We start from the raw sequence: 26404 nt of genomic DNA, 5'->3' as shown, positions 1-26404 counted from the left end.
CCACGAAAAACGGCGAACACAGGACACAGGGCCGCAAATGTAGAAGCAGGTCGCAATTTATCAACTGAGAATATGCGGAACCCGCGAATGTTGGGACCACGAATGTCGGGGTCCGACTGTATATCAGGAAGGTAGATTATCTGACTTCAATTTCCCACAAATTCCTCATAAGTTTGTTGAGGTGAATAAAGAACCGAGGGATAATGCCACCGATTAAATGGCAGAACAACAATTGGGAAAGCAAACTAACACATTAGCTAAATTAAGCTCAACGTCATGTCACCATGCAGACAATCTCAGCAGCGATGTCTTTGTGTAGATGGAACAGGTGGCCCAGGAAAAACATTTCTCTATCATACCTTTATGCACATTTTTCGAGGAATGGCTTTCAAAGTTGTGTATGTTGCATACTCTGGCATAGCGAGCACACTTCTCAAAGATAGAATGCCCACGTTCTCGGTTCAAAATCTCTATTCTACTGAAACGAAATTCCACTTGTAATATTGCCAATGGTAAAAAGGATGCTCAGACTCTTCAACTGATATCAGCATCAATGATTCCTGCAGATATACATTCAATACAATGGACTGACCATTGAAAGACCCGAGGGGATTGCCAGAGCCATTTGGAGGGGAATGTTTCATTCTCGGAGGAGATTTCTGGCACATTCATCCTGTCGTCCAAAATGGAAGTACAGCAATTACTGTACAGAGTTGAGTGAGAAGCTCACCTCCGTGGGACCACGTGGGACTCACCTCCAACAATTGCACCTCACTCAGAACATCTATCTATAATTCCAGTAATCTCTGTTTGTTTGTACGTTTGTACGTTTGTTTGTCTGTGACCGCTGTTTCTCAACAACCACGGGTCCGATATACTTTTAACTTGCCAGGTATATTGCTGGGGACCCGAGGATGTGCCTTTTCAAGGTTTCATATTAATCGGACAATTACTTACCGAGCTATGTCCAAAAAACGATTCAACCAATCAGAGAGCAGCGAACTATCGCGTGTGCCGAACGTGGCGGACACACTCTGCCTCGGATGGCACATTTGAGAGCGTATTCATTTATTTCACGTTTGCAAACTATGTTGGCGTTAAACTATGTTTTAAAACTAATAAAAACGAATTTGCGATTCATTCGCTTTCCTGCGCGTTTGTGCACGCGATGGCGATTTCTTTACCAAACTCCGGAAGCCGTTCGCTTTGGACCAAACCATTTCATGTAAATAGAGGGGGGGGGGGGTTGTCACCGTACTCGCAAGCCGTTCGCTTTGGACCAAACCATTTCATGTAAATAGAGGGGGGGGGGGGGTTGTCACCGTACTCGCAAGCCGTTCGCTTTGGACCAAACCATTTCATGTAAATAGAGGGGGGGGATTGTCACCGTACTCGCAAGCCGTTCGCTTTGGACCAAACCATTTCATGTAAATAGAGGGGGGGGATTGTCACCGTACTCGCAAGCCGTTCGCTTTGGCTTTGCGAATGGACCAAACCATTTCATGTAAATAGAGGGGGGGGGGGGGGGGGATATAATTTTAGATATATATATAGTACGCGCATGCCCTAGTAAGGACAATGCATGATGAGGACCACGAGCACTTTTCTAACTGGGGCCAAGATAGAAGCGTTCACGTCACGGCCCTGTTTCAACCAATTCTACCACCACCACGCACAGCAAGTAGTGTATACAACATTATCGTACTGCTGATTTTGATCAAGTACCAACAACATGCCTGAATACGGAAGTAGTCGTCAATGTCAGAAACATGGGTCTTTTTCAAGACCGGCATTGACTGTTATATCTGCTAACGTTGAAGGGTTCTCTCTAGCTAAACAAAACATTCTTGGCATATTATGCAATGAGCTGAGTGTGATGTCCTCTGCCTGCAGGAGACACATAGAGGAAGTGTGAACAACTGCCAAAAAATACCAGGAATGGTCCTGGCTATTGAAAGACCTCATCGACAATATGGCAGTGCTGTATTTGTTAGAGCTGGTGCAGTTGCAGAAGCCACTTATAAAACAGATGAGGATAACATCAAAATTCTAACTGTGGAGCTGAGCAAAGTAGTAGTGACCTACGTGTACAAGCCACCTGGCACAGATTTCAGTTTCTCTAACCCTGTACCCAACCTGCACAGAAAACCACAGATTATTGGAGATTTCAATAACCACAGTACCCAATGGGGGTACAAGGAGTCAAACAATGATGGAGAAGCAGTCGAAGAATGGATGGACGCTAACCAGCTTAGTCCCACGTTAACCAGCTAATCCACGATCCAAAAATGCCAGCCTCCTTCCACAGTGCCCGCTGGAAGTGTAGTTATAACCCAGACCTTGCCATTGTCAGCAACGACATCGCTGGCCTCTGCAAGAAGTTTGTCACAGACCCAATACCACAGACACAACACCGTCCTATTGGTATTCAGGTAAATGCAGCAGTGTTACCAACCATCGTACCATTCAAAAGGCGCTTCAACTTCACGAAGGCCGATTGGAATGGTTTCACACGAGCACTTGACCACAAGGTTAAATGCTTTAAACCACTACTACCTGTGCACTACAACCTGTTTGAAAAGCTGTCCAGAAAACAGCCAGAAGGAAGATCCCCCAAGGTTGCGGAGTACACTACATCCCTGGTCTCACCAAGGAGAATGCTGAACTCTATTGAGAGTACGTCTCAATGTTTGAATCTGACCCCTTTTCAGAGGAAATATTATCTACTGGTGAGAGGGTGATGTTAAGTATCTCTCAAGAGCATCAAAACACCTGGAACACCTTGATGGAGACAACAGATCTTACAAAAAATAACAAGAAGGCATGGTCTCTCATACGCAAACTTGGAGGTGATCCCAAGAAAGCTGCCCAACATCCAAACGTGTCTGCTAACCAAGTTGCATACCAGTTGCTCCTAAATGGAAAAATCAACAAGAAACAACCAAGAGCACAACTAGATAGGAAGAGGTACAGCGAGGACCTCGGTTTTACTAGACCATTTACCATGAAAGACCTGGAAACTGGTATATCTCGTCTAAAACACGGGAAAGCAAATGGTCTTGACAACATGGCAACGGAGCAGATAAAGCATTTTGGACAGCAAGCAAAGAAATGGCTCCTACAATTGTTTAACCACTGTCTGGAAACACAAAAGCTGCCTAAGATTTGGCAGAAGGCACACGTAAATAGCACTATTAAAGCCCGGAAAATATCCCTCAGATCCTAAGAGTTTTCGGCCAATTTCACTGCTTTGCTACACCTATAAGCTGTTTGAACGCCTGATACTCAATAGGATAACACTAACTGTAGATGAGAATATCATTCCAGAGCAAGCAGGTTTCCGTCCTGGCAAATCAACAACAACCCAACATATCGAAGATGGTTTTGAGCAAGGTATGTTAACAGGCACTGTTTTTGTAGACCTGTCAGCAGCATACGATACAGTGAACCATAGGCGTCTCCTCTGCAAGATCCTAGAGATGATAAAATATATCCACTTAACAGAGCTGTTAGAAAGCATGCTTCAGAATCGCCGGTTCTATGTTGAACTAGGTGGGAAGTGCAGAAGGTGGCGTATTCAGAAGATTGGTCTTCCTCACGGAAGCGTGCTTGCATCGTTGCTGTACAACATCTACACAAATGACCAACCTACAGATGGTGTTACATGCCGTTTTATATATGCCGATGACTTATGTATCACTGCCCAAAGCACTGATTTTAACACCATGGAGAAAACGCTGTCTGAGGCCTTGGAGGGACTAATATCCTATGAATAAAACCACCTTCGCGCAAACCCAGCAAAGACGCAAGTTTGTGCATTCCACCTCCGAGAAACCGTGAAGCCAAACACCAGCTTAAGGTAACCTGGTGTGGAGCCACACTGAGGCATTGCGAGCACCCTATCTATTTAGTAGCCATTCTTTACCGATGCCTTATCTTCAAGAACCACATCGAGAAAACAAAGGCAAAAGTGAGCGCACGAAACAACATCCTGAATAAGCTCACTAACACAAGATGGGGAGCAAGCTCAAAACATTGAGAACCAGTGCACTTGCTCTTTGCTATACCACTGCTGAATACACCTGCCCTGCATGGGAAAGATCTACTCATGCTAAGAAGATGGATGCCGTTCAGAATGCAAGCAGCCGATCTATCACAGGTTGTTTAAAACCAACAAACACCAACAGCCTATATATCTTGGCGGGTATAGCTCCCCCTGATATAAGAAGAATGGTAGCCAGCAAGAAAGAGCGACTCCGTCAAACATCAGATGAGAGGCACTCTCTGCATGGTCATACATCTATACTCAGCCGCCTAAAGTCAAGGAAGAGCTTCATGAACAGTGTCGTTTCATTACAATCAACCCCATCTGAAGCCCGCATCGCTTTGTGGAAAGACAGGCTTGCCAGTCTCGAAAACAACCCCCAGTGATGGAAATTCTACCTGATGAAAGCCTCCCCCCAGGAGCTAATTGCAACTGGATAACATGGAAGTGCCTTAACAGACTTAGGACTGGTGTAGGTCGTTCAAAGGTGTCACTAAACAAATGGGGATGTACAACCAGCCCGACAACGTGCGAATGTGGAACTGAGCCACAGACCATGCAACATCTCCTGCAATGTCCATCGCTAGAGGAACCCTGCACTGTTGCAGATCTTGCCGAATTCAACAACAAGGTGCAAAAATGTGTCCAGATTTGGCTGGGCCATGCATAGACTGTCCGTGGACACGATAAGAAGACTTTTCTAACTTGCTGATCGTAGTAGGAAATGCTTCTTTTCCATTTGTGTAATAACACCGATAACAAATAACAAACACTTAGTGTCTAAGTTCAAGCTTAACAGCCTCGTTTTGCAACAATTACAAAGTCCATTAACAACTTACCTCAGTGTTAATTTTATTGTGTGCGATTATCTACAAGAAGCTGCTGCATATCCAATGATATCTCTGAACAGCATCACTCCATCTGAAATGCCTCTCCACAACCTTGAGCTCAAAGAAGGGGCACCTATTATCCTAAAGTTGTGAAATTTGAATCCAAAGAAACGACTACCGGTATGCAATGGCATGAGACTCATGGCTAGACAATCTCCTCTACACCATCTCAAAGCTGAGATCCTTTCAAGCCAATTCAGAGTATCAATTGCACTAATACAAAGACTTGCGCTGACACCATCTGATACAAGCTTTCCATTCACTCTCAAGAGGAGCAGTTAAAGGAAAACTTACCTATTGTTTGACCTACAAGGCACAACATCAATCCTTGGAGTGCATCTGAAGTTGCATCTCCCACAGCACGTTGTTGGTCATGACCAACTTCATGTTGCGTTATCATGTGCAATGTCTTTGAGGGGGAAGAGGGAGGGTTAAAGTCCTGATTATGATGTTTTGAAACTATGAGGGGGTGTTCAGATTATGAGTGCTTGCACGTTGGGGAGGCCGATTGTCAGGTCACAGGTGCATGGCCTGGGCCAATAATCACTTATTTTCATGCACATTTTTGGGATGTGGGTTGCCTCTATGTTTGTTAATGTTTATTACCCCAAGCACTCAAAGAGAAAAGTGGAGTCAAGCAATTTGTCTCTGTCTGCCTGTCCACAAACGCAAGTTTATGATGGAGGAATAACTTCATTTCTACTGAATGTTATATTTTGAACACAAATCAGAAAATGAACCTGTAGTTTACCTGCACTTTGGCTTTGAATTCATCCTGATCATACATGTGTAGAGGGGAGTGAGATTTTTTTTTTTTTTTACTCTGGCAGTCAATCAAAATTGAAAATAATTCTAAACAAGAAACTTACTGTTTTAGGTACGTCATAAAGGACACAAACAACAGGCACAGATAACTAATTGAACATGTTAGATAAGGTGGTGTAAAAGATGCTGCATAAACTTCCAAAAATCGTTTTTTCTACAACCTTTATTTTATTTTAATTGAATTATGTACTTCACATCTGTAGACTGCAAATCACCTTATTGGCACTTTCAAAAACCTTTAGTTTAGCTGTACTTGGACAAAATATTACAGCATTGTACATCATCTTGACCAATCAAATTTGCTGCTCACAGACTTCGCCAATGTCCTTTTTCTCAAGAATGCACGGGGCAAGGTGTTCTATGAACTCTCTAGCTCAGTGTATCTCGAACGGTGGGTCGTGAGCCATCTGTGCTAGGTAGTCACGCAAGTCCGAGTGATGTTCCCAACAACCTACCTATGTGAACTTGCATTCTCAAGCTTAGTGATGAAAACTGAAGGCAGAAACAGGCTGAATGATGTCGTGAGTGAGTTACGATGCTCGCCGACTAAGAATAGACCTCAAATTAACACAGTTGACACATATACAAGAAGGAAATAAGAACGGCACAGATTCCAGCCTTTTTATTACTCCTGCCCAGTAAAGTGGGTTTCTTCAATATACTAATTCCTGGGTAGGAGTTATAAAACCTCATATGCCAAGTGACCCGCATGACGCGGGTTTGGCCGGTTTCGTTGCCGAAAACACGCGAGCGCATTTTAGTAACGTCAAAAGCCATATTGGAAGGAAAGTTGATGAGAATAGCAGATGGGTAACCACGATTTGGACTTCTGTTCAGTAGTAATGCCAGAATGCCGGAAAGGAACGCATCTTCTCGAGTTCACAAGAACAAGACTAATTTCCAATGGCACTCTCGTCAAATGAGGTCACACTGCCTGCACTCCTCACATGCGAACCTTCTTCTGCAAAACCTCGTGTCCTAGGTTTTATCCACCGAGAGACCTCCTTCAGAGAGGTCATAAAAAGCCTGTAGGGCCTACAACACCAAACAGTCACACGACGCAACTCGTCCATAAAGTCCTGGCCTCGCCAGTCAGTTTGCCTGACCTCAACTCTTGTGAGTTGTGGTGCTTTGCTATCATCGAGATGATTCTACAGATTGTAACTGAACATTTCAAATGAGTTCTGAACAACCACAAGTATGCCTCGTCAATAGAGGGCCTTCAAAGTTATCCCATAATGCTGTAGGCGCCACCATGTTGGTTGTATTCACTTCCCTGGCAACGATAGCATCAGTAGCTCTACAATCTTGCACGTTTACCTCATTATCCTGACTTACTGCAATGGAAGCTAACGCTAATTATTTGGCCTTATTTACCTTGCCAACCAATATGGCGCCCGAGCACTGCATCATGGGTACTGAACCCCCTCTGTAAACGACTCCCTCAGTAGTCTGGTGTACTTTGTGTCACTGACGACCTCTGGATAGTTTTTACCCCGTTTGTGGGGAAAAACCCGATTATGCGTCACTTCTAACTTATCATGCATGTAGTCACGTACAATGGACCTGTCTATTTTTAGCATTCATCAAGAACAGAACATTAAAGCATTAAAATACCATCACGTAACCCAAAAAGTAAGACATGGAAGCGGTTGCCTGTTCTACATCATAAACACTCAATCTTTGAATCTCCCTCCTCCAAACCCTTGTGATTGTGACATTTCAAATCCTTACAGAAAAAAACATACAATTGGTCACTGGGACCCAATCGCCGAGGAGCCGACCTGGCCGGCCATAATGGCCTAATACTGTTACGAAAAACAAGCACCTCAGGCTCAGCACAAATCACAACAACCTCCTGAGGAAAAACGCACAATGTTCTTTACAATACTTCCTTTTCAGTTATATTATATTAAATGTTCATTACACCTTTGGTTCCCGATTTAAATTCCTCTCGTCATTTCTTGTCGTTTTGCAATGTACGATTTACCTTTAGTTCCGCCAAGTCGCTCATGGTCGTCGAGGCAGTTAGCCATTAACAGCAACAGAGGGCGCTAATCGTACCTTTCTTCTATATAAAATATTACTATAACTCGAAACATTCGTAAATTCGGAAAAAAATCCTATTCTTTCCAATTTTAAGTCAGCTTTCAAAATTCACTTCCAATTTCCGCCAAGCGCCCCCAATTTGGCCGATGAAGTCTGGAATTAAGATTCCGTTTACTCGCGGCACTTAATATCGTTCAAATCGTAACGAAGAACATAGAAAACCACATAAACAGCTCAATTGAGAAAATAAAAACGAAATTAAAAAAAATATATAGAAAAATTAAACGAATGAATATTAGAAAGATTCAAGGGGTGAATGTTTTTTTTTTTCAACAAGATCGCTCTTCCGGTTTTGGCTCAGTTCATTTCCATCTCCAACGAAGAACTTGGCGACTGTATGAATGGAGGTAATATTTTGGTTGCAATGATCAAATTTTTCACCCCCTTATGTGTTAAAAGTAAAATTCTGGGAACTAAAACAAATTGGGTGGTGTATAACCTCAACGTTGTTACCTAGTACGTGCTGAAGAAATAAATTGTCCTCACATTTTGTTTGAATATTTGTTATTCGGACTAATATCCAGTACGTACTATTCTTTTATATTATATATAATAGGAAGCCATATCGTACAAGTGAACAAGCACTATTTCGAGTCACTGTGGTAACAAAATCAATTGGATTTGTGTTTACCCATTATTTTACTATTGCTTATGGTGAAACTTATTTTAATCTAATTGGAAATTTAATACTTTTGAAACTTTAATGTCACTTTGCAAATATTTATTCAGCACCAGTGTCCAGCGGTGTGTTCAGTCTTCAGTTACTACTTAATAAACAGCTAGTGCTTGCGAGCCGCGAGGCCAGTCGTTGCTTATTAACAGTTTCGAATAGATAGTGCTCGCTTGGCGGCTTAAATCATTTGGCGAGCGCTCTACAAGAAATCTGGGAAGTGAACAGTGAACAGTGAACACACCCCTGGCTAGCATTTTGTTAATCTCTGTGTAGTGGCAAAGACAAGGTAGTTAGCTGCAGTAGTCTCGAAAAATGGGAATTCTTTTTGAACATTCCCAAGATTTAACATGGCGAGGACGAATTGGTGCTGCGTCAAGTAAAGCCGATGGTGAAGTAAGTGGAGGAAATGGGTGAAAAAATATGGTGGGGTGTAATGTATATGAATGGGTGAAGGGGAAGTGTAGAGCAAAGATACTAGAGCAGAGCAAGATGAACCACTTGGCCGTAAACCCATATAAAAGATTGAAGTACGCACTGGCGCGGAGCGGCCGCCATTTTAGTAAGCAACTTACCTGCAGCGCTCCATGATTACTGTGTCAATGACGTAGCACTGAATGGTGAAGGGTTTTCTTTTTCCTTTTGGTGCAAAGAAGTGGAGGGAATATCAATTTAAAGGCAGATTTTTTTTCGAGCTTGTTTTCGTGTGTAAATGAATGGGATTAATTGCATTGTTAATGAAATGTTTTACTTTGGTGGCGTAATGGTAGAATCACCAATGTTTTTGTAACAAGAAAAGAATTAAAAAGAACAAAAAAAACAACTATTGGGTTTAAACTACAACATGCAAATATTCTGGAACAGTGTTGACTTGTCTCCTTGGTGCTGTCTATTTGCTTTTCTATTTGGGCTGGTTAAAAACTTTTTCCTGTTTATCATCACTTTTTTTCAAAAAAAGGTGGGTAGGGAGGGTTTTTTTTTTTTTTTTTCAGTGAAATTTTAATGGATTATTCAACGCACAATATGTTTTTTTCTTAAATATACTTGATCGGACATACATGATGAATCATGTTATGATTTCTAAACTAGTAAACCTTCGTATGTACGCACTGATAGGTGAGAGTGAGACTACCGGAAGTAAGCTGTAACACGTGCCCTTTTGTGGTTTGTTTTCAACGTATCCAATCACGTGACTTGTCGCTAAGGGTGCACTAACCGGAAGTTACGTAGTTCCGCGGGCGGCTATACAAGCATTTCGTATTATTTTTCATAAAACTTTATATTGTTAGAAAGAGAATTATTTCTAGCTTGTCGGAAAGTTAAAATTTTAAAGATCAGACAAGAATTAAACGAGTTATGATCAAATAACCTACACCGTTTCCATAATTTCCAGCAGTAACACGTGCCCTTTTGTGGTTTGTTTTCAACGTATCCAATCACGTGACTGTTGTCGCGAAGGGTGCACTAACCGGAAGTTACGTAGTTCCGCGGGTGCCTATACGATTCAAATAAAGAAACCTATGTCACATTGAGTTCTATTTACTTTAAATATTTGCTGATACATATAACAATGGTGGACCAAAACTTCGGCTTTTAAGAATAATGTCCGGTTGCCATACATGTATCTATCAGCAGCTATTGCCATAGCATTCATACATATTTGACTAGAATTCCTCGCCACGAAATATCACTTTAAAGCGCGGTGTTACGCGCGCTGCTTGCAAGCAAGGAGGAAGCGGACAAGCGGTAACTTATAAGCGTCTTTATTTCAGGAGCTCACTGTAACACTGGCGCGCTCCGGGCTGCGCGCCCGGTGTATATCATGAGGCCACGCCTACACCTCGGGCGTGGCCACCGCCCACTTGGTGCGCGGAATGATGTCACCACGCCAGTGGGCTTTTGTGTCCGCCACAACTTCATGGTACCGGTACATGCATATTGAGCAGTTTGGTAGACATGGAAGAGGACATTAACCACATCAAAAGGATGTCGTCTGGGTCGCATTTATACATCTATCTATCAGCAGCTACTGCTATTATAGCACTCATAGATGTATCTATCTATCAGCAGCTACTGCTATTATAGCACTCATAGATGTATCTATCTATCAGCAGCTTCTGCTATTATAGCACTCATAGATGTATCTATCTATCAGCAGCTTCTGCTATTATAGCACTCATACAGTCATGTGAAAAAGTAAGTACACCCCATGTAAAGTTTTGACTTTTTCAACATATTTCAACATACAGCTATTTGATCTTCATTTCAACAATATTGATAGATAAAGGTGATATAATACAACAAATATCATGAAACATTTACATTTTGTAGTCCATTGTATAATTTAAATAAACATAAATGCAAATTTCGCATGTGGAAAAAGTAAGTACACCCCTACATTTATCACTACTTCAAATACCTAAAATTAGAATCAGGTGCACCAGCTCAAGTGAAAATGTAGAACATCATTAGAGATAGGGCTGTCAACCGAGCCGAGACCGGGACGAAATCCCGGCGGTTTCGGCTTTCGAGACGGTCTCGGGACGGTCCCGAGATAAATTGATTGACGCAATTTCTCGGTAAAAAAATCCCGGTTAAAATTCCAACTTCTTGCAGATATTTTCCATAATAGAGGCATTTATTGAGCCTTGCTTTCATTACTCTGCTTCTGCACAAGCATCATTTTTCGCAAGTGCAGCTGAACTGACACAAACGATGATAGATAAAGTAAACTCACTGTTCCAGGATTTTCCCCTCGTCAACAAACAATGCACTGCAAACGAATCCGAATTCGGAATCCGGATCTTCACCAACATCTAATCATGTCGTCCTTGTCACACACGCTGCATCTCCACAAAATTTCGTCCGAATCCGTCCACAACTTTTTGAGATATTGTGTTCACAAACAAACGGACAAACAGACAGGAGTGAAAACATAACCTCCATCCACCTTTGGTGGCGGAGGTAACGAAATCAGGATGAAGGTCCCAATGAAAATCCGCCGCGTCGCGGCTTTATTTAAACTGTTGAATCCTTCCGCTGTATCACTCCGCCTCGCCCCGCCCCGCTGCGGTCACGTGTCCGTCCTTGGAGACGAGTTACGGAATGTGGTTGCTATGGTCTTTAGCACATTAATATCGAGGGACTCGCTGGAGGCCCCGTGATTGGAGGGACGATGTTTATTTAGATTAAAAACACGTTTATAACGGATTATTCTACACACAATGTATTAATACAAGTACAATACATTATGTAGTTTTATGAAATGAGTTTTTGATGAACGTTTATGTTTAATTGCAACGCTAAATCTATAAATTGTAAGAATCCCTCGGGGTTTGGTTTGACGGTTTGAATGTGAAAGTATTTTGGTTATCTTTATATCTCCACTTTAGGCCTGATAAGTTGATTACGTTTACTTTAGTCACAGAGTCAAAATAAGGAGGGGGGGGGGGGTGATCACTACACCGCCTGCTTTATTTATAATTTACTAGCAGAAGTACCCGGCATTGCCGGGCGGGGGAGGGGAGGGGAACGGGGGGGGGGGGGGGGGGGGAGCGAGCCCCTTGGCGATCACAACTCACAAAATGATAATGAAACTCCAACCAGGACTCGAATATGCCTGGGCAGAAACATTTTCTCCCTCTCTCTGACATTCCGAGCAAGAAATTACACGACAATACAAACTGTAATGAGATAACCCGGTCCCGTCGGTGGCCGATCATCTGCATGTGTAGGCGGTGTATTTTATTTCATCCCGGTAAATGGAAGCTAAGTCGGAATTTAAGTACTCAACATCAGAAATGAATTTTTTTCATTGTTGTTTATATATTGTAATGAAATTCCATTATTTGTGAAGCCTTATTATTTATTATTATTATTTTTTTTTTTTTTTTTTTTTTTTTTTACTTTGCCGGGAACCGAGCCGAGCCGAGATCCCGTTATGAAAATTGAAAATTTATCGAGACGGTTCCGAGACGGGATTTTGAATCTAGCTAACAGCACTAATTAGAGAGGATCTTGGAGGAAGCTGCCTTATTTAAACCTCAGACATTTAGTTTGGTTTGCTCTTTGTTGTTGAAGTGTGCAGCGTCACCATGCCAAGATCAAAAGAGCTCTCTGAGGCCTACAGAAAGAAGGTTATTGTTGCCTACGAGTCTGGGAAGGGATTTAAAAAGATCTCCAAACAATTTGAAATCAATCATTCGACTGTCCGGAAGATCATCTACAAGTGGAGAAGATTCCAAACAACTGCCAACTTGTTCAGGCTAGGCCGCCCAGCAAGTTCAGCCCGAGAGCAGACCGCAAGATGCTGAAAGAAGTCTCGAAGAACCCCAGAATGTCACCAAAGGACCTACAGGTAGCTCTTGCCACTGTTGATGTCAAAGTGCATGAGTCTGCCATTAGAAAGAGGCTGCACAAAGTGGATCTACATGGGAGGTGTGCCAGGAGGAAACCTTTGCTGTCCAGAAAGAACATCAGGGCAAGACTAAAGTTTGCTAATGAACACCTAGGCAAAGACCAGCACTTCTGGAACAATGTGCTCTGGACAGATGAGTCAAAGGTAGAGCTATTTGGCCACAGTACCAGAGGACATGTTTGGTGAAAACCAAAGACAGCATTTGACCACAAGAACCTGATACCAACTGTAAAGCATGGTGGTGGAAATATTATGGTTTGGGGCAGCTTTGCTGCATCAGGGCCTGTGCAGCTCACCATCCTAGAATCCACTATGAATTCTTCATTGTACCAGAGGGTGCTTGAGGATAATGTGAGGCCTTCTGTCGGAAAGTTGAAGCTCAACCGAAGGTGAACCTTGCAACATGACAATGACCCTAAACATACCAGTAAATCCACCAAGGAATGGCTGAAAAGAAAGAAATGGAGGGTTCTGTAATGGCCAAGACAAAGCCCGGATCGAAATCCCATCGAGATGTTGTGGGGGGATTTGAAACGAGCTGTGCATGCAAGAAACACCTCAAACATCGCACAGCTGAAAGAATTCTGCATGGCGGAGTGGGCAAAAATTTATCCCAGTCGATGTCAGAGACTGGTAGAAAGTTATAAGAAACGCCTACTTGAGGTTGTTTCTGCCAAAGGGGGCAATACCACCTATTGGAGCCAAGGGTGTACTTACTTTTTCCACATGCGAAATTTGCATTTATATTTATTTAAATTATACAATGGACTACAAAATGTAAATGTTTCATGATATTTGTTATATTATATCACCTTAATCTATCAATATTGTTGAAATGAAGATCAAATAGCTGTATGTTGAAATATGTTGAAAAAGTCAAAACTTTACATGGAGTGTACTTACTTTTTCACGTGATTGTAGATGTTTGACTAGAGTTCCACACCAAGAAATATCACTTTACAGTACATGCATAATTGCATATTGAGCAGTTTGGTAGACATGGAAGAGGACATAAACCACATCAAAAGAATGTCTGATTCGCGTTTATACATCTATATATCAGCAGCTACTGACTGGAGGTCCACATTCGCGTTTATACACCTATCAATCAGCAGCGACTGCTATTATAGCACTCATACATGTTGAGTAGAGTTCAACACCAAGAGAATGTTGATTGCCGTTTATTCATGTATCTATCATCACCTACTAACACATGTAGTGTGGCGCTCGTTTAATTTTTGACTAGAAATCCACATCAATAATTATCACGTAAGGCTCTCCCGTTTGCCGATGATATTTGGCTTCTCCTTCAGAATACCAACTACTTCTTGAACTTCCGAGTGGGCCTCTTCTCGGCAGTACGACTCTTACTGCAGGTACTGCATATAGGATATGGCTCATCTGTGGTACTCAGCTCCTCAACACAGCCACAGAAATAGCACACATCTTCATAGCCAGCCGTGTAGTATGGCTTCTCTGTCACATCGTTCCATGTAATAACGTTGCATGTAAAATAACATGTAATAACGAACTCAATGAAATTTCCAAGGGTATTGATGACATCTGCCAATGTTGAATCTCTAGCTGCAACATGGGTCATAGTCTTTTTTTTTTATTATCTCCCACTGAGATGTTTACCACTCCATTGGTGTCCTCAATTGGTACACCTGAAAAAGAAAAATCACGATAAAATATAGTTGTATATTGTCTACTATACTGTTTACCTATCAGCCAAGCTACAAACATCAAGGTTCAAACAACAAAAATGTGGGGAAAAATTGTACATTGAAAAAATGAGCACCCCCCCCCCCCCTCTACACACACACACACACACACACACACACACACACACACACACACACACACACACACACACACACACACACGCACACTTCCTTTCACAACTAATAATAATTATTGATCTGAGACTGATGAATACTTGCAATTTTGCAAGTATTCATCAGTCTCAGATCAAATTCAGTGTTTTGTACTGAAATTCTGTTTTTTCCAAGTCTGGATTTGGTTTGGAATTTTGAACCACCCGGGAATGAAAACTAGAAATACAGATCTGGGATCTCAGTACAGATATATATCGACAGATTTTAGTTTAGAACAGAACTGGAGTCCAACATTTCCCACCATTCTTTATGAATAAAATAAGGAAGCGCACACCCCATTTATCAGAAGCAAAACCTTGCGGTCCACGTAAATGGGGAGTGAGGGGAAAACCCGCACACACTAAATATTCAACAACAACAACAACGCACATTAAAACGGTTATATTTCTTACCATCAAGCGTTCCCGACACGAGCTCATAATACACGTCTAGAGTGATATTTTGTGGCACTTTTTTTTTCTTTTTTTTCTTTTTTGTATACAAGATCGAGGCTCGTGAAAGAGCGAACATTAATCACACAGAAAGACAAACCGACACATAAAACATATAACATCGGGAGCGGTAGACAAGATGGGGAGAGAGGGGGAAGGACACAAACACATTTGAGAGCAGGGACCGAGAGACATGGAGACATCAAGAGATCTGAGAGAGGGCGAGGGCTTTGGGGGGGGGGGGGGGGGGGCATGGGAAGGGGGCGGTGGGAGAGGTATAAAACATATGGACACTGCCAGGACTTCCAGGAAAGAAGTTGGAATTTCAAACAAGGTGGATCTGGGGTGAATTAGCGGGGGTAGAAAAGATCAAGGTTTTGGATGGGGGAAGATAAGAGATGGTGGTGAACAGCTGTTTTAAAGACCTGGAGGGAGGAGTGGGATTGAAGGGAGTGAGGGAGTTTGTTCCAGAGGCGGGAGAAAAGAGGAATGAAAGAGTGAAGGTGAGCAGAGAGCCGAGATTTCGGCAGTTTAACCATCAGAGGGTTGCTGGCAGATCTTGTGCGACCTGTAGGAATATTTGCGGGACAGAGCACAGAGAGAGCTGGGGGTGCAAGGCCGGAGAGGAGTCGGTAGAAGACAGAAAGACCACCTACCTGCCTGCGGTGAGTGAGTGAAAGGCCCTCAGAGATAGCTTCATCGCGGGAGATTCCAATAATTCTAAAAGCTTTGGTTTCAACAGCATGAAGCCGAGCTGGGTGTGAGGCAGGAGCACCGGCCCATAGGGGAGAACAGTATTCCATTGAGCTGCGGATGAAAGCCTTGTATGTGGTGAGGAGCTCAGGTGTGCCGAGGAAGGACTTCGCACGACGGAGGATGCCCAGTCGGCGACTGGCTTTGGAGGCCAGCTTGGAAATGTGGTTTTCCCAAGAAAGATCATGGCAGATAGTGAGACCCAAAAGCTTGAGCGACAGAACTTCTTGGAGAGGATTGTTGAGAAAGTAGATGGGAGGGTTGTCCAGTCGATCTTTTCGGAGAGACATAGTAAGAGTGAGATTTGTCAGGATTGAAAGACATGTTCCACTTGTTTGACCAGTCAGTGATTTTGTCCAAGTCTTCAGAGAGTGAGGAGGCTGCAGACTGCCGATCTGAGGGAAGAGGAATGGAGCGGCAGAGAGTGGAGTCATCAGCAAAGAGATAGGGAGGATTTTCAAGAGAGTCAGAGAGATCATTGATGAAGACCAGAAAAAGCACGGGGCCCAGAACACTGCCTTGGGGAACTCCAGCCTGAACAGGAAGAGGAGATGAGAGAAACCCATTCAGGGCCACACGTTGACGACGACGAGAGAGGAAGTCCGCCAGCCATGCGTGGAGATTTCCATGGATACCAAAGGAGGAGAGTTTGGTGAGCAGAGCGGGGTGCCAGACCGTGTCGAAGGCACGTGATATGTCGAGGGAGACAGCTCTAATTTCCTGTTTGGCATTGAGGACCTCCATCCATTGTTGAGACAGCAGAAGCAGCATGTCCATAGTCTTCGTCTCCTGGTCTGAAAAGGTCTGAGGTCTGGACCTGGTCTGAAACCAAATTGATGATCAGAGATCAAGCCATTGGAGAAGAGGAAAGATTTCATATCCGAAGCAATGATGGATTCCATGACTTTGCTGATAATTGGGAGAAGGCTGATTGGTCTGTAGTTGCTAGGATCTGTTTTTGCACCTTTTTTGTGCAAAGCGGTGATGTTGGCTGATTTCCAAGCAGATGGCAGTTGACCTTGAGCAAAAGAGAGGGTGAAGAGAACAGAGAGAGGGTGAGATAGAGCGGCAGAGCAGGATTTTAGGACCCGTGGGCTGATGCCGTCGGGTCCAGTTGCAGAATCAGAGTCGAGGGTTGACAGAAACTTTTCCACCTTGTCAGGAGGAAAGGACACGGAGTCCAGGAGCAGCAGGGTACGACTGGGTATGGTGGGTACAGAGAGGGATGGGTTTGGGACACAAGATTTAGAGGCAAACACAGAGTTGAGGCATTCAGCTTTTTCACGTGCGGAGTCAGCTGTGTAGCCGTTTGAGGTAAGGGAGGGGATGGAGGGGGAACAAACACCAGAAACGGATTTGACCAGACGCCACCAGGATTTGGAAGAGGGAGACAGATAAGAGAGTTCGGTCTTGAGAACGGAGAGATATTGTTTCCTGGCTCTCCTGAGGGTGGACACACACTTGTTTCGGGCTTTGTGAAAGGAAATGAGATTTCCTTCCGTTGGATTTGCTTTCCAGGAGATGAAGGCAAGTTGTTTCTGGGCAACAGCCTCACCACAAGATTCCGTGTACCATGGACGGGAGGAAGGGTATGACAACTGAAGACGAGATGGGATAAATCTGTGCATGAGAGAGAGCAATTTACTTTGGAAGAATTCCCAGGATGAGTTGATGTCAGAGGTGGTAGAGATGGGAGACCAGTCCAGATGATTGATGGCTGCTTGAAGACCGTGCCAGTTGGCCTGAGTGAAATGCCAGACTCGTCGACGCTGAGCAGGCTCCCTGAGGATGGTCAGAGAGATGTCCACTTTAACAAGGACATGATCAGATGATCCGATTGGAGCAGAAGAAGAGCAGCAGACATTTTCAGGGAAGTTTGACACCAACCCAGGCCTTTAGAACACTGGACGTTCACCGGATTTGGCAAACAACGAACGGCATTTTCTGTCAAACTGTCGCGCACATGTAACTTGGCTCAGACAGTACACGAGCACATACCAAATTTGAACCTGTTCCACTGAGTGGGAACGGATTTTACTGACTTGCGAGCAAAAAAAAAAAAGAAAAGATTTTTTTAGGGGCGGACGACTTTTATGGGGCGGGCGGCGATGATAAACAGGAATTTTTTTTTAACCCGCCTTGATTTTAATTTTATTTTCTAATTATTTGTTTTGAGAGTGAGGGATCGGTAGGAAGTTGAAATATATGGCATCAGTCCATAGTCCCCTTTTGTTTGTATTGATATTCAGACTTGTGGTGTCCATAGATCTTCTCTCCCCCCCCCAACCCCCCCTCACCCACCCCTCCCCCCAAAAAAAGACACACACACACACACACACACACACACACTATAATGCCAACAAATGTGCACAATAGCAGCAAAACTTTCAGTCTCTACAGTTCATTCACATAATGAAGATTACATCCACGTCAATCTTCTCTCATTCCATAATCGCACATTCTTGGCAGGCTTTTCTCTCTTCAGTCTTACATTTCCAAAATACCACTATGTACATCACGACCATTCACTTTAATTGTGTATCATTTTATTTACTATACTGGCAACTTTTTCAGAGTGCATAGACCACCACCTGTCTTCTTTAAACCATATATCAAAGACTTACGAAGAAGAAAAGAACTTGCAAAATATCCACAATGTACATCCTTCAATTTCAAGCATCAACTTTACAGTTTCTGTTACCAGCCTGGCGTTGGCTTAGCGGTTAGGGTGCCGGCTTGGGATCCTAGGATCCTGGGTTCGAATCCCGGTAGATCGCTGAATTAACGCCAGGGGGGTTGACTCAGCCTGTCATCCTTCCGAGGTCGGCAAATTGAGTACCAGCTTGCTGGGATGAATGATCATGGTGTGTACCCCGATTCAGAATAGGCACACTGTATCCCTGCGCATCGTAAGAGCGTGACCAAGAGTTGGCGTCAGGAAGGGCATCCGGCCATAAAAACATTGCCTCAAACAGGGAACCATGATTGTCATGGGGCCCGCAAGGCTAACCCCCGCTCTCTCGGGGAAAAATGGCCTTAAAACTATCATTCATATATATTCATTCAACTTTACAGTTTCTATTGATACAAACAAAATGATCACCCAACATTTTCAGTCAAGTGTATGTAAATTGACCTTACTTTCTTTCTTCCGTATAAGTTCTGTTTCATCAAGATGAAGATTGCCACACTGCCCGACATGTGCACGTTGTCCAACGTCTTTACGAGAACCACTTGCAACTGTCAATATATTGGTTCTTATTTGTGTGACACCTTTTGAACTTTTCTACACCCCCTCTTGACAGTGGCATGATGGACACGTACAAATGTTGCAACTATTGTACACCGCACCTTTCCTATGCCATCTCCAGGCATTGCAAATCGTCATTGCCGGGCACCAAAGGGGGCTCGGCAGTGACGCACGCTGAGAGGGAGTACTCAGTTTTCACTCTGGTTGTTTGTTTGTTGTACACCGCTCCTTTCCTATGCCATCTCCAGGCATTGCAAATCGTCATTGCTGGGCACCGAAGGGGGCTCGGCAGTGACGCACGCTGAAAGAGAGTACTCAGTTTTCACTCTGGTTGTTTGTTTTCTTGCTTTCTTGTTTTCTTGTTTGTTTTCTTGTTTGTTTGTCCGGACGATATCTCAGCCATCCTTTGAGCTAGAAAGCTGAAATTTCGGCACAGTAGTGAGCAAGTCCTTTGTCAAAAACGATATTTTTTGTTTTTTGAATAATCAATTAATTGAGGAGTTATTTAATTATTAGCGTTTAATTAAGTACTTATTTTATTAATTAAATTTCATTTCTCTTCTGACCATTAACTCAGGCACCTTTTGAGTTAGGAAGATGATATTTGGACATGCCCATGACCAGGTGATTTGGCTGCAAAGGCTATTTTTGATTTATTAATTAATCAATTAATCGATTAATTATTTAATTATTCGATTAATGACAAAAAATTTTTTTTTAAGTTACAGATTCTGATGAAATGGTGGTGGTTTATGTGTTCTCTGACCGAATTGATTAATAATTTAATTTTTTAATGATTATTATTTATTTATTTTCATTACTATTAATCATTTATTTATTTTCTTTCTCATTTGGCCAATATCTCAGGCACCTTTTGAGCTCAGAAGCTAATATTTGGACATGAGTGACCAAGTGATGTGGCTATCAAGGATATTTTTGATTTATTGATTAATCAATTAATCAATGTATCGATTAATTATTTAATTATTCGATTAATGACTAAACAATTTTGTTTTTTTAAGTTGCAGATTCTGATGAAATGGTGGTGGTTTATGTGTTCTCTGACCGAATTGATTAATAATTTAATTTTTTAATGATTATTATTTATTTATTTTCATTATTAATCATTTATTTATTTTCTTTCTCATTTGGCCAATATCTCAGGCACCTTTTGAGCTCGGAAGCTAATATTTGGACATGAGTGACTGTGATGTGGCTATCAAGGATATTTTTGATTTATTGATTAATCAATTAATCAATTAATCAATTAATATTTAATTCTTCGATTAATTACTGAAAAAAAATAAATTCAGTTACAGATTCTGATGAAATGGTGGTGGTTTATTTTTGATTTATTGATTAATCATTTAATCCATTAACTGTTTATTGATTAATCAATTAATTATTTAATTTTTTATTAATGACATATTTAATTACATTTTTAAAAGATACATCTTCGGATGAAGCACTCGTGGTTTAGTTATGCTATTAGCCAATTGATTAAGAAAATATTTTGTGATAATCTTTTATTGATTTTAATTATACAATTAATCAATCAATTAGTGTACATCTCTGCCTCCCAATGCAGCCTCTATGAGCTGCACTGCGGTATTGCCGGGTGCCGGAGACGCCCAGGCAATGCCGCGCTGTAGGATATTTAATTATTTGGCATGGGGGCGGTGTACTTTGAATGTATGTGTACTTGTTCTGGATTTCCTTTGCTCACTGCAACCGTACAAACCCTTGTAGACATCCATCTGATGCACGGTTTCATTGAGGAGGAGACAGATATTGTTTCTCTTCATCTTAGATTCACTGAATTCAGTGTGAAATGCTTCCTCACAGTGTGAACAAAAAGTGAGGAACTCATCTGATGGGACTATCAGAGATCGAAATTTGGACTTGGATGTCGCATGGGCTGTTGTGAATGAAGAGCAGGGTGGGATCATCCAATTCAGCACCACTTTTTCGAAAAGCCTTTCTGCAAACCAGACACGATGACAGCAATTCATGTCCATTGAGGATTCTGCGACACAGATAACCAGAGATGCATGCTGGTTTGTTCTGCTGAGGAAGCCTGAATTGAACATTAGGAATTGCAACATTTATTCTATCTGTGCTGAACAGGTGTGACAAACTGCACTGATCGACTCATTTTTTTCTTGTTGGTGAGACTGCAGGGTCAGAATGAATTTGTCTGAGTCTGGTGAGCAATTTGCTCCAGCAGCCGGTTTGATCAATTCAGCAACCATCAACATCCTCAATGCACACCTGAATTCCTTTGCAGATGGATTGATTGGCTCTGCACCCACCTTTCCTCCTTTATGGTTGAGAAGAAGTTCTCCACGGCATCCTGGTTCAGACAAGAAGTGGATAAATATTTCACGTCAAAATGTGATTGAAACTGCTCCCACAACTATGTTACACAAGATATGGCAAGTTATTATTATTTTTGGATGGCATGGCTATGGAGATTGAGATTCTATCTTGCATTGTAGGCATGGGCATTCACCAGATAAATTTCAGAAGGGGGGGGGGGGGGGGGGAGGGAATTCAAAGGAGGACAAATATTTTGTGACTTGTCCTGTTGAAACTCCCGTATAATAAGTTCACAAAAACGATAATTAACCACAACTTTTTGCTGAAACATACATAATTCAGTAAATTGGAGCCTACTAAAGTGAAGAAGGAATTTACGCAATTTTTTTGCGGGATTTTACATTAAAATCGCGTTTTAAGGTGGAGTGTGCAACACCTAAAAGATCTGCTATCTTTATTTTACGTGCTTCACCACAAGGGAAAATGGAGAAAGGTCCGGGGGAGGGGGGAGGGGCAGACCCCCCCCCTCCCGCAACCTCCCTTTTGGACGTCCATGATTGTAGGTAGGCCCATAGGGTCTAATGTTGTGTCATGCTCTGCTCTAAGCTCGCGTTGCTTGCGCAGTTGCTTACTAAAATAGCGGTCGAGCACACCCATTGGATACTTCCCATTCACGGCCGAGTGGCTTATCTTGATCTGCTCCAATTAATATCTTTGGTGTAGAAGGTGAAGTCGTTGAAGGGATAGAGGAGTAGGTTTGCAGGCGTCATGTACAATGGGGCATATAGTTTTATACACACCAATCTTACATGTGGCCTTGTTCCTCCTGCCCTGCCCTATCCTATTTCTGCCCTCCCTCAGAGTTTCCACATTCCTCAATAGAACCTCACCTTCCAAAGTCCAGCCTTGGTGGCTCACCTGCATCTATTCACCCCTTGATGCTTTCTATTGTGGAATCGTCTCCCGATGTCCGTTGTCTCGTCCTTCTCACTTCAGATTTTGAAATGCACTGCCCATCACAACCTCATGTGCTCACCCATTCACATCCATGATCTCTTGTACATACAAATTATTTCCCATTCTGTTCTTCTCTGGGTCATTTTTACTCGTTTTGTGTTATTCTTCCATCCTTGTGTATGCCCCCACCCCTTACTCTCATGGCCTTTGTAGTTTGTGAATCTGCTGTCGTCATTTAGCTCCTCCATGAGCCTACACCCTTAGCAAAAAAGATTTAACCATGATGATGCAGTACAATTTCAATTCGTTAGATAGTTTTGTGTATTTATTGCCTTTCCCTAATGTGGTATCCTAATCTATTGGACTGACTATATTTGCTTGGTTACCTCCACCACCAAAGGTGGTTGGAGGTTATGTTTTCACCCCTGCCTGTGTCTGAGCAGTGTATCTCAAATGGTTGTGGACGGATTATGGCAAAACTTGGTGGATGAGTTGAGCAGGTGACAAGAACAAGCCGATTCGATTTTGCCTCAGGTCCGGATCCAAATCTGGCATATCAGTGGGATACAAAATATAAACTGTTCAGCTTGGTTTTCTTTATGTTATTCCCATTCTCCCCCCTCTCCTTTTCTTGTCTCTCCCCTGAGTCAGAGATAGTGCGAAAAGAGTACTTAGGATGGTATTCAGCATGTTATTTCTGTTTTGAGTGATGGGTGGTGTCCCTGTCGATTTATATTATTGAGTTTAACTAGTTTATCGTGTTTAATTATTTACTCTTTTTTCTTTTTTTTCCTTCTTTACTCTTTCTTTCCTATTTTTCTCTTTTTCTCACTACCCATTGAAATTTGGACGGTGTCAGTAGTTTTTTTTTTATATGTCCGCTCATTGAAGAGTCATGGCTGTTCAAAGTTTACGTTCTGCTTTGTTTGAAGCATCAACCCGGTAAACACAAGTTAGTGTGTGTTTATTCCATCAAAGATCGACATAGAGAAGTTAGTAATTGCCGCTGGTGAGATCGTCGAATTGAAAATGTTCAATGCAGTTTCGCGGATGAACAAAAAAAAATTTGTGTTGCTGAAGTCCCGATAGTTTCCCAAGTCATGGAGCATGAGCTTTTTTCTGACCCTGATATTTATGACTTTCCCCCTAGATACCCTTTCAAAATAGAGCAGGATACTTGTATGGGATATGCCATTACAGAAACCCTTGTCCGTTATGGTTGTGGTGAATTTGGCCACATAAACAAAATCGTGCCATACAGATATGCTACATAATACAGGTAAACGTGCTAGATTGTAGAGCTACTGATACTATCGTTGCCAGGGAAGTGAATACAACCAACATGGTGGTGCCTACAGCATTATGGGATAACTTTGAAGGCCCTCTATTGACGAGGCTTACTTGTGGCTGTTTAGAACTAATTTCAAATGTTCTCTTGCAATCTGTAGAATCATCTCAATGATAGCAAAGCACTGCAACTCACAAGAGTTGAGGTCAGGCAAACTGACTGCTGAGGCCAGGACTTTTTGGACGAGTCACGTTTTGGGAACCGTTGACCAAGGTTCATCACTGCAACAACTTCCTGTCTCAGTTAATATGACAAAAAAGAACCAGAGATTCAAACGTAGCACCTGCTGAAATTATAAATCACAGCACAAGAAGATGTCTTTCTCCTTCTCAAAGCGCAGCTCAACCCGGAACGAACATTCTTTCTGCTTCACTGGTACCATTTCCTTTTGCCCAAGTGGTCGTGGGTACTCGCCCAATAATACAGGCCGCATGTGCTTCTGTTTTACCAGCTGGTTCCTCCTTTGATTCACCTGGCACCTCTAAAATGCTATATAGTGATGTTAATGTTACTCCCGGTCTTTCTCCTCTTCTTCCTTCTTATTTTCCCTCTCTTCTTCCTCTTCATCCCACACCTCTTACTACCTCTCCTGCTAAGGATAACAATATAGCTATTATTACAGCTAATAACACACACAAGGATGTATCTACTGAGTGTGTCCCTCCTACATGTTTGATTCCCCCTTCTGAAACTACTATGGATATTGGGCAAACGGGTAAAAGCCCTGAGGAGAATGAGGACTACGATTCAGATGGTGGCTCCTCTTTTACATCAAGTGTACTTGATGAGGAGCTCCCCCCAGACATTAGACTTGATAATGCAATTTCTACTTCCGACATCTTCAATTTTTTGCAAAAAAACCTACTCGTAATTAGAAACGAGTGGACCTGAATTATTTTCCCCCATTATCTAGGTGTGTACATTGGCATTCCAGCCTATTTGGTTAAGAACTGGGTAAATAAAGTTAATTGATAATAATAGACTGGAGAAGTTGAGAGGAATATGTTATGTACATTGTCTTAGAGAGGTCGTGCCATAGTAATTGATAATTTGGTGGCTTCCTTGTGGCACAAAATGCTTGCTTTGCACCCTCCTTGAAACACTGTTTATGACAATCCAGAAACATCAACTTGATTTCTTCTAGGCTAGGGCAACAAGCACTGGGTCAAGCCTGAAGTTCTTTAAATTCCATTGGCAGATTGCTATCGTGAGACATGAAGAAACAAATGATAGTTTTTCAAGGTAGCCATGGCAGGCATTATGTTTTCAGCTAACTTATCTACTTATTCATATTCCAGAGTAACAAATTGGGTATCATTGTAATTGTGTTGAATTTGAAATGCAATAGTACAGATTTTGATTTGAATAATCCTCTTTGTAATTTCTGAGATGTGTTGAAGTTGACATTTAAAAAAAATTTTAATCAACATTTCTAAATGTAATGAATATTCATGATTTTGCAAATGGCCTAATTAGCATAACATAATGTATTAAAGGGGAGATGCATAACCTATATTTTGGTACCAGATTTGTTGTATCTTTAAAATTTAACGAGATATGCTCGATTTACTGACCGAGGTGCAATGGTTCAATTTTCGATGAAATGCCATGGAAAGGGTTCAATTTGATATAGTGCAAATGAGTATTTTTGGGAACATTTGTTTTTAGCTGCGACATGTCGCAGGTCTACAAGAGCTTTGCGTTGATGATGTTGTTATTGGGGTTATTCTCGTGAGTCGATTTTTGAAATGTGCATCCATTGGTTACACAGCTGCTGGACCACATCCACATCTGTCGCTTGACTCCACCCATCATAGCGCACCGAGATGAAATCACAAGGCCGCCATATTGGTTTTCTGGTGGGCCCAACACATAAGGCCTGCAGGCCTTGGCTGTTTATACACTGCCCGGGTGTAATGTACAGTCACGTGAAAAAGTAAGTACACCCCATGGAAAGTTTTGACTTTTTCAACATATTTCAACATACAGCTATTTGATCTTCATTTCAACAATATTGATAGATAAAGGTGATATAACATAACAAATATCATGAAGCATTTACATTTTGTAGTCCATTGTATAATTTAAATAAACATAAATGCAAATTTCGCATGTGGAAAAAGTAAGTACACCCTTGGCTCTAATAGGTGGTATTGCCCCCTTTGGCAGAAACAACCTTAAGTAGGCGTTTCTTATAACTGTCCACCAGTCTCTGACATCGACTGGGAGAAATTTTTGCCCACTCCTCCAGTCCTCCATGCAGAATTCTTTCAGCTGTGCGATGTTTGAGGGGTTTCTTGCATGCACAGCTCGTTTCAAATCCCCCCACAACATCTCAATGGGATTTCGATCCGGGCTTTGACTTGGCCATTCCAGAACCCTCCATTTCTTTCTTTTCAGCCATTGTTTGAGTGGATTTACTGGTATGTTTAGGGTCATTGTCATGTTGCAAGGTCCACCTTCAGTTGAGCTTCAACTTTCCGACAGATGGC

General features: G+C 42.2%; 1 protein-coding gene and 1 long non-coding RNA gene across 5 annotated transcripts in view; one reads left to right on the top strand and one right to left on the bottom strand.

Moving 5' to 3' along the window:
- The window catches only part of LOC137431262 (E3 SUMO-protein ligase PIAS1), a 97510-nt gene extending 89441 nt beyond the window's left edge, over window positions 1-8069 (bottom strand). The window contains exon 1 of the mRNA XM_068122376.2: window positions 7751-8069. Within this exon, the coding sequence (XP_067978477.2) occupies window positions 7751-7774 (24 nt within the window). The 5' untranslated portion in view covers window positions 7775-8069. The remainder of the gene's footprint in view (window positions 1-7750) is intronic.
- Window positions 8070-8615: 546 nt separating this feature from the next.
- Window positions 8616-25425, top strand: LOC137431261 (uncharacterized). 4 transcript variants are annotated; one of them, XR_013624085.1, is made up of 4 exons: window positions 8772-8935; window positions 10312-10460; window positions 14270-14332; window positions 22469-25425. It is a non-coding gene; the product is annotated as an uncharacterized LOC137431261 (long non-coding RNA). The 4 variants fall into 4 exon arrangements; XR_013624086.1 differs by having other exon boundaries at window positions 10312-10466; XR_010985236.2 differs by lacking the exon at window positions 10312-10460 and having other exon boundaries at window positions 8622-8935.
- Window positions 25426-26404: the final 979 nt, after the last annotated feature.

This window comes from Myxine glutinosa, chromosome 7, assembly GCF_964187855.1.
Source record: "Myxine glutinosa chromosome 7, kmMyxGlut1.1, whole genome shotgun sequence".
NCBI classification, from domain to species: Eukaryota; Metazoa; Chordata; class Myxini; order Myxiniformes; family Myxinidae; genus Myxine; species Myxine glutinosa.
This window is presented reverse-complemented; position numbering and strand designations above follow the sequence as displayed.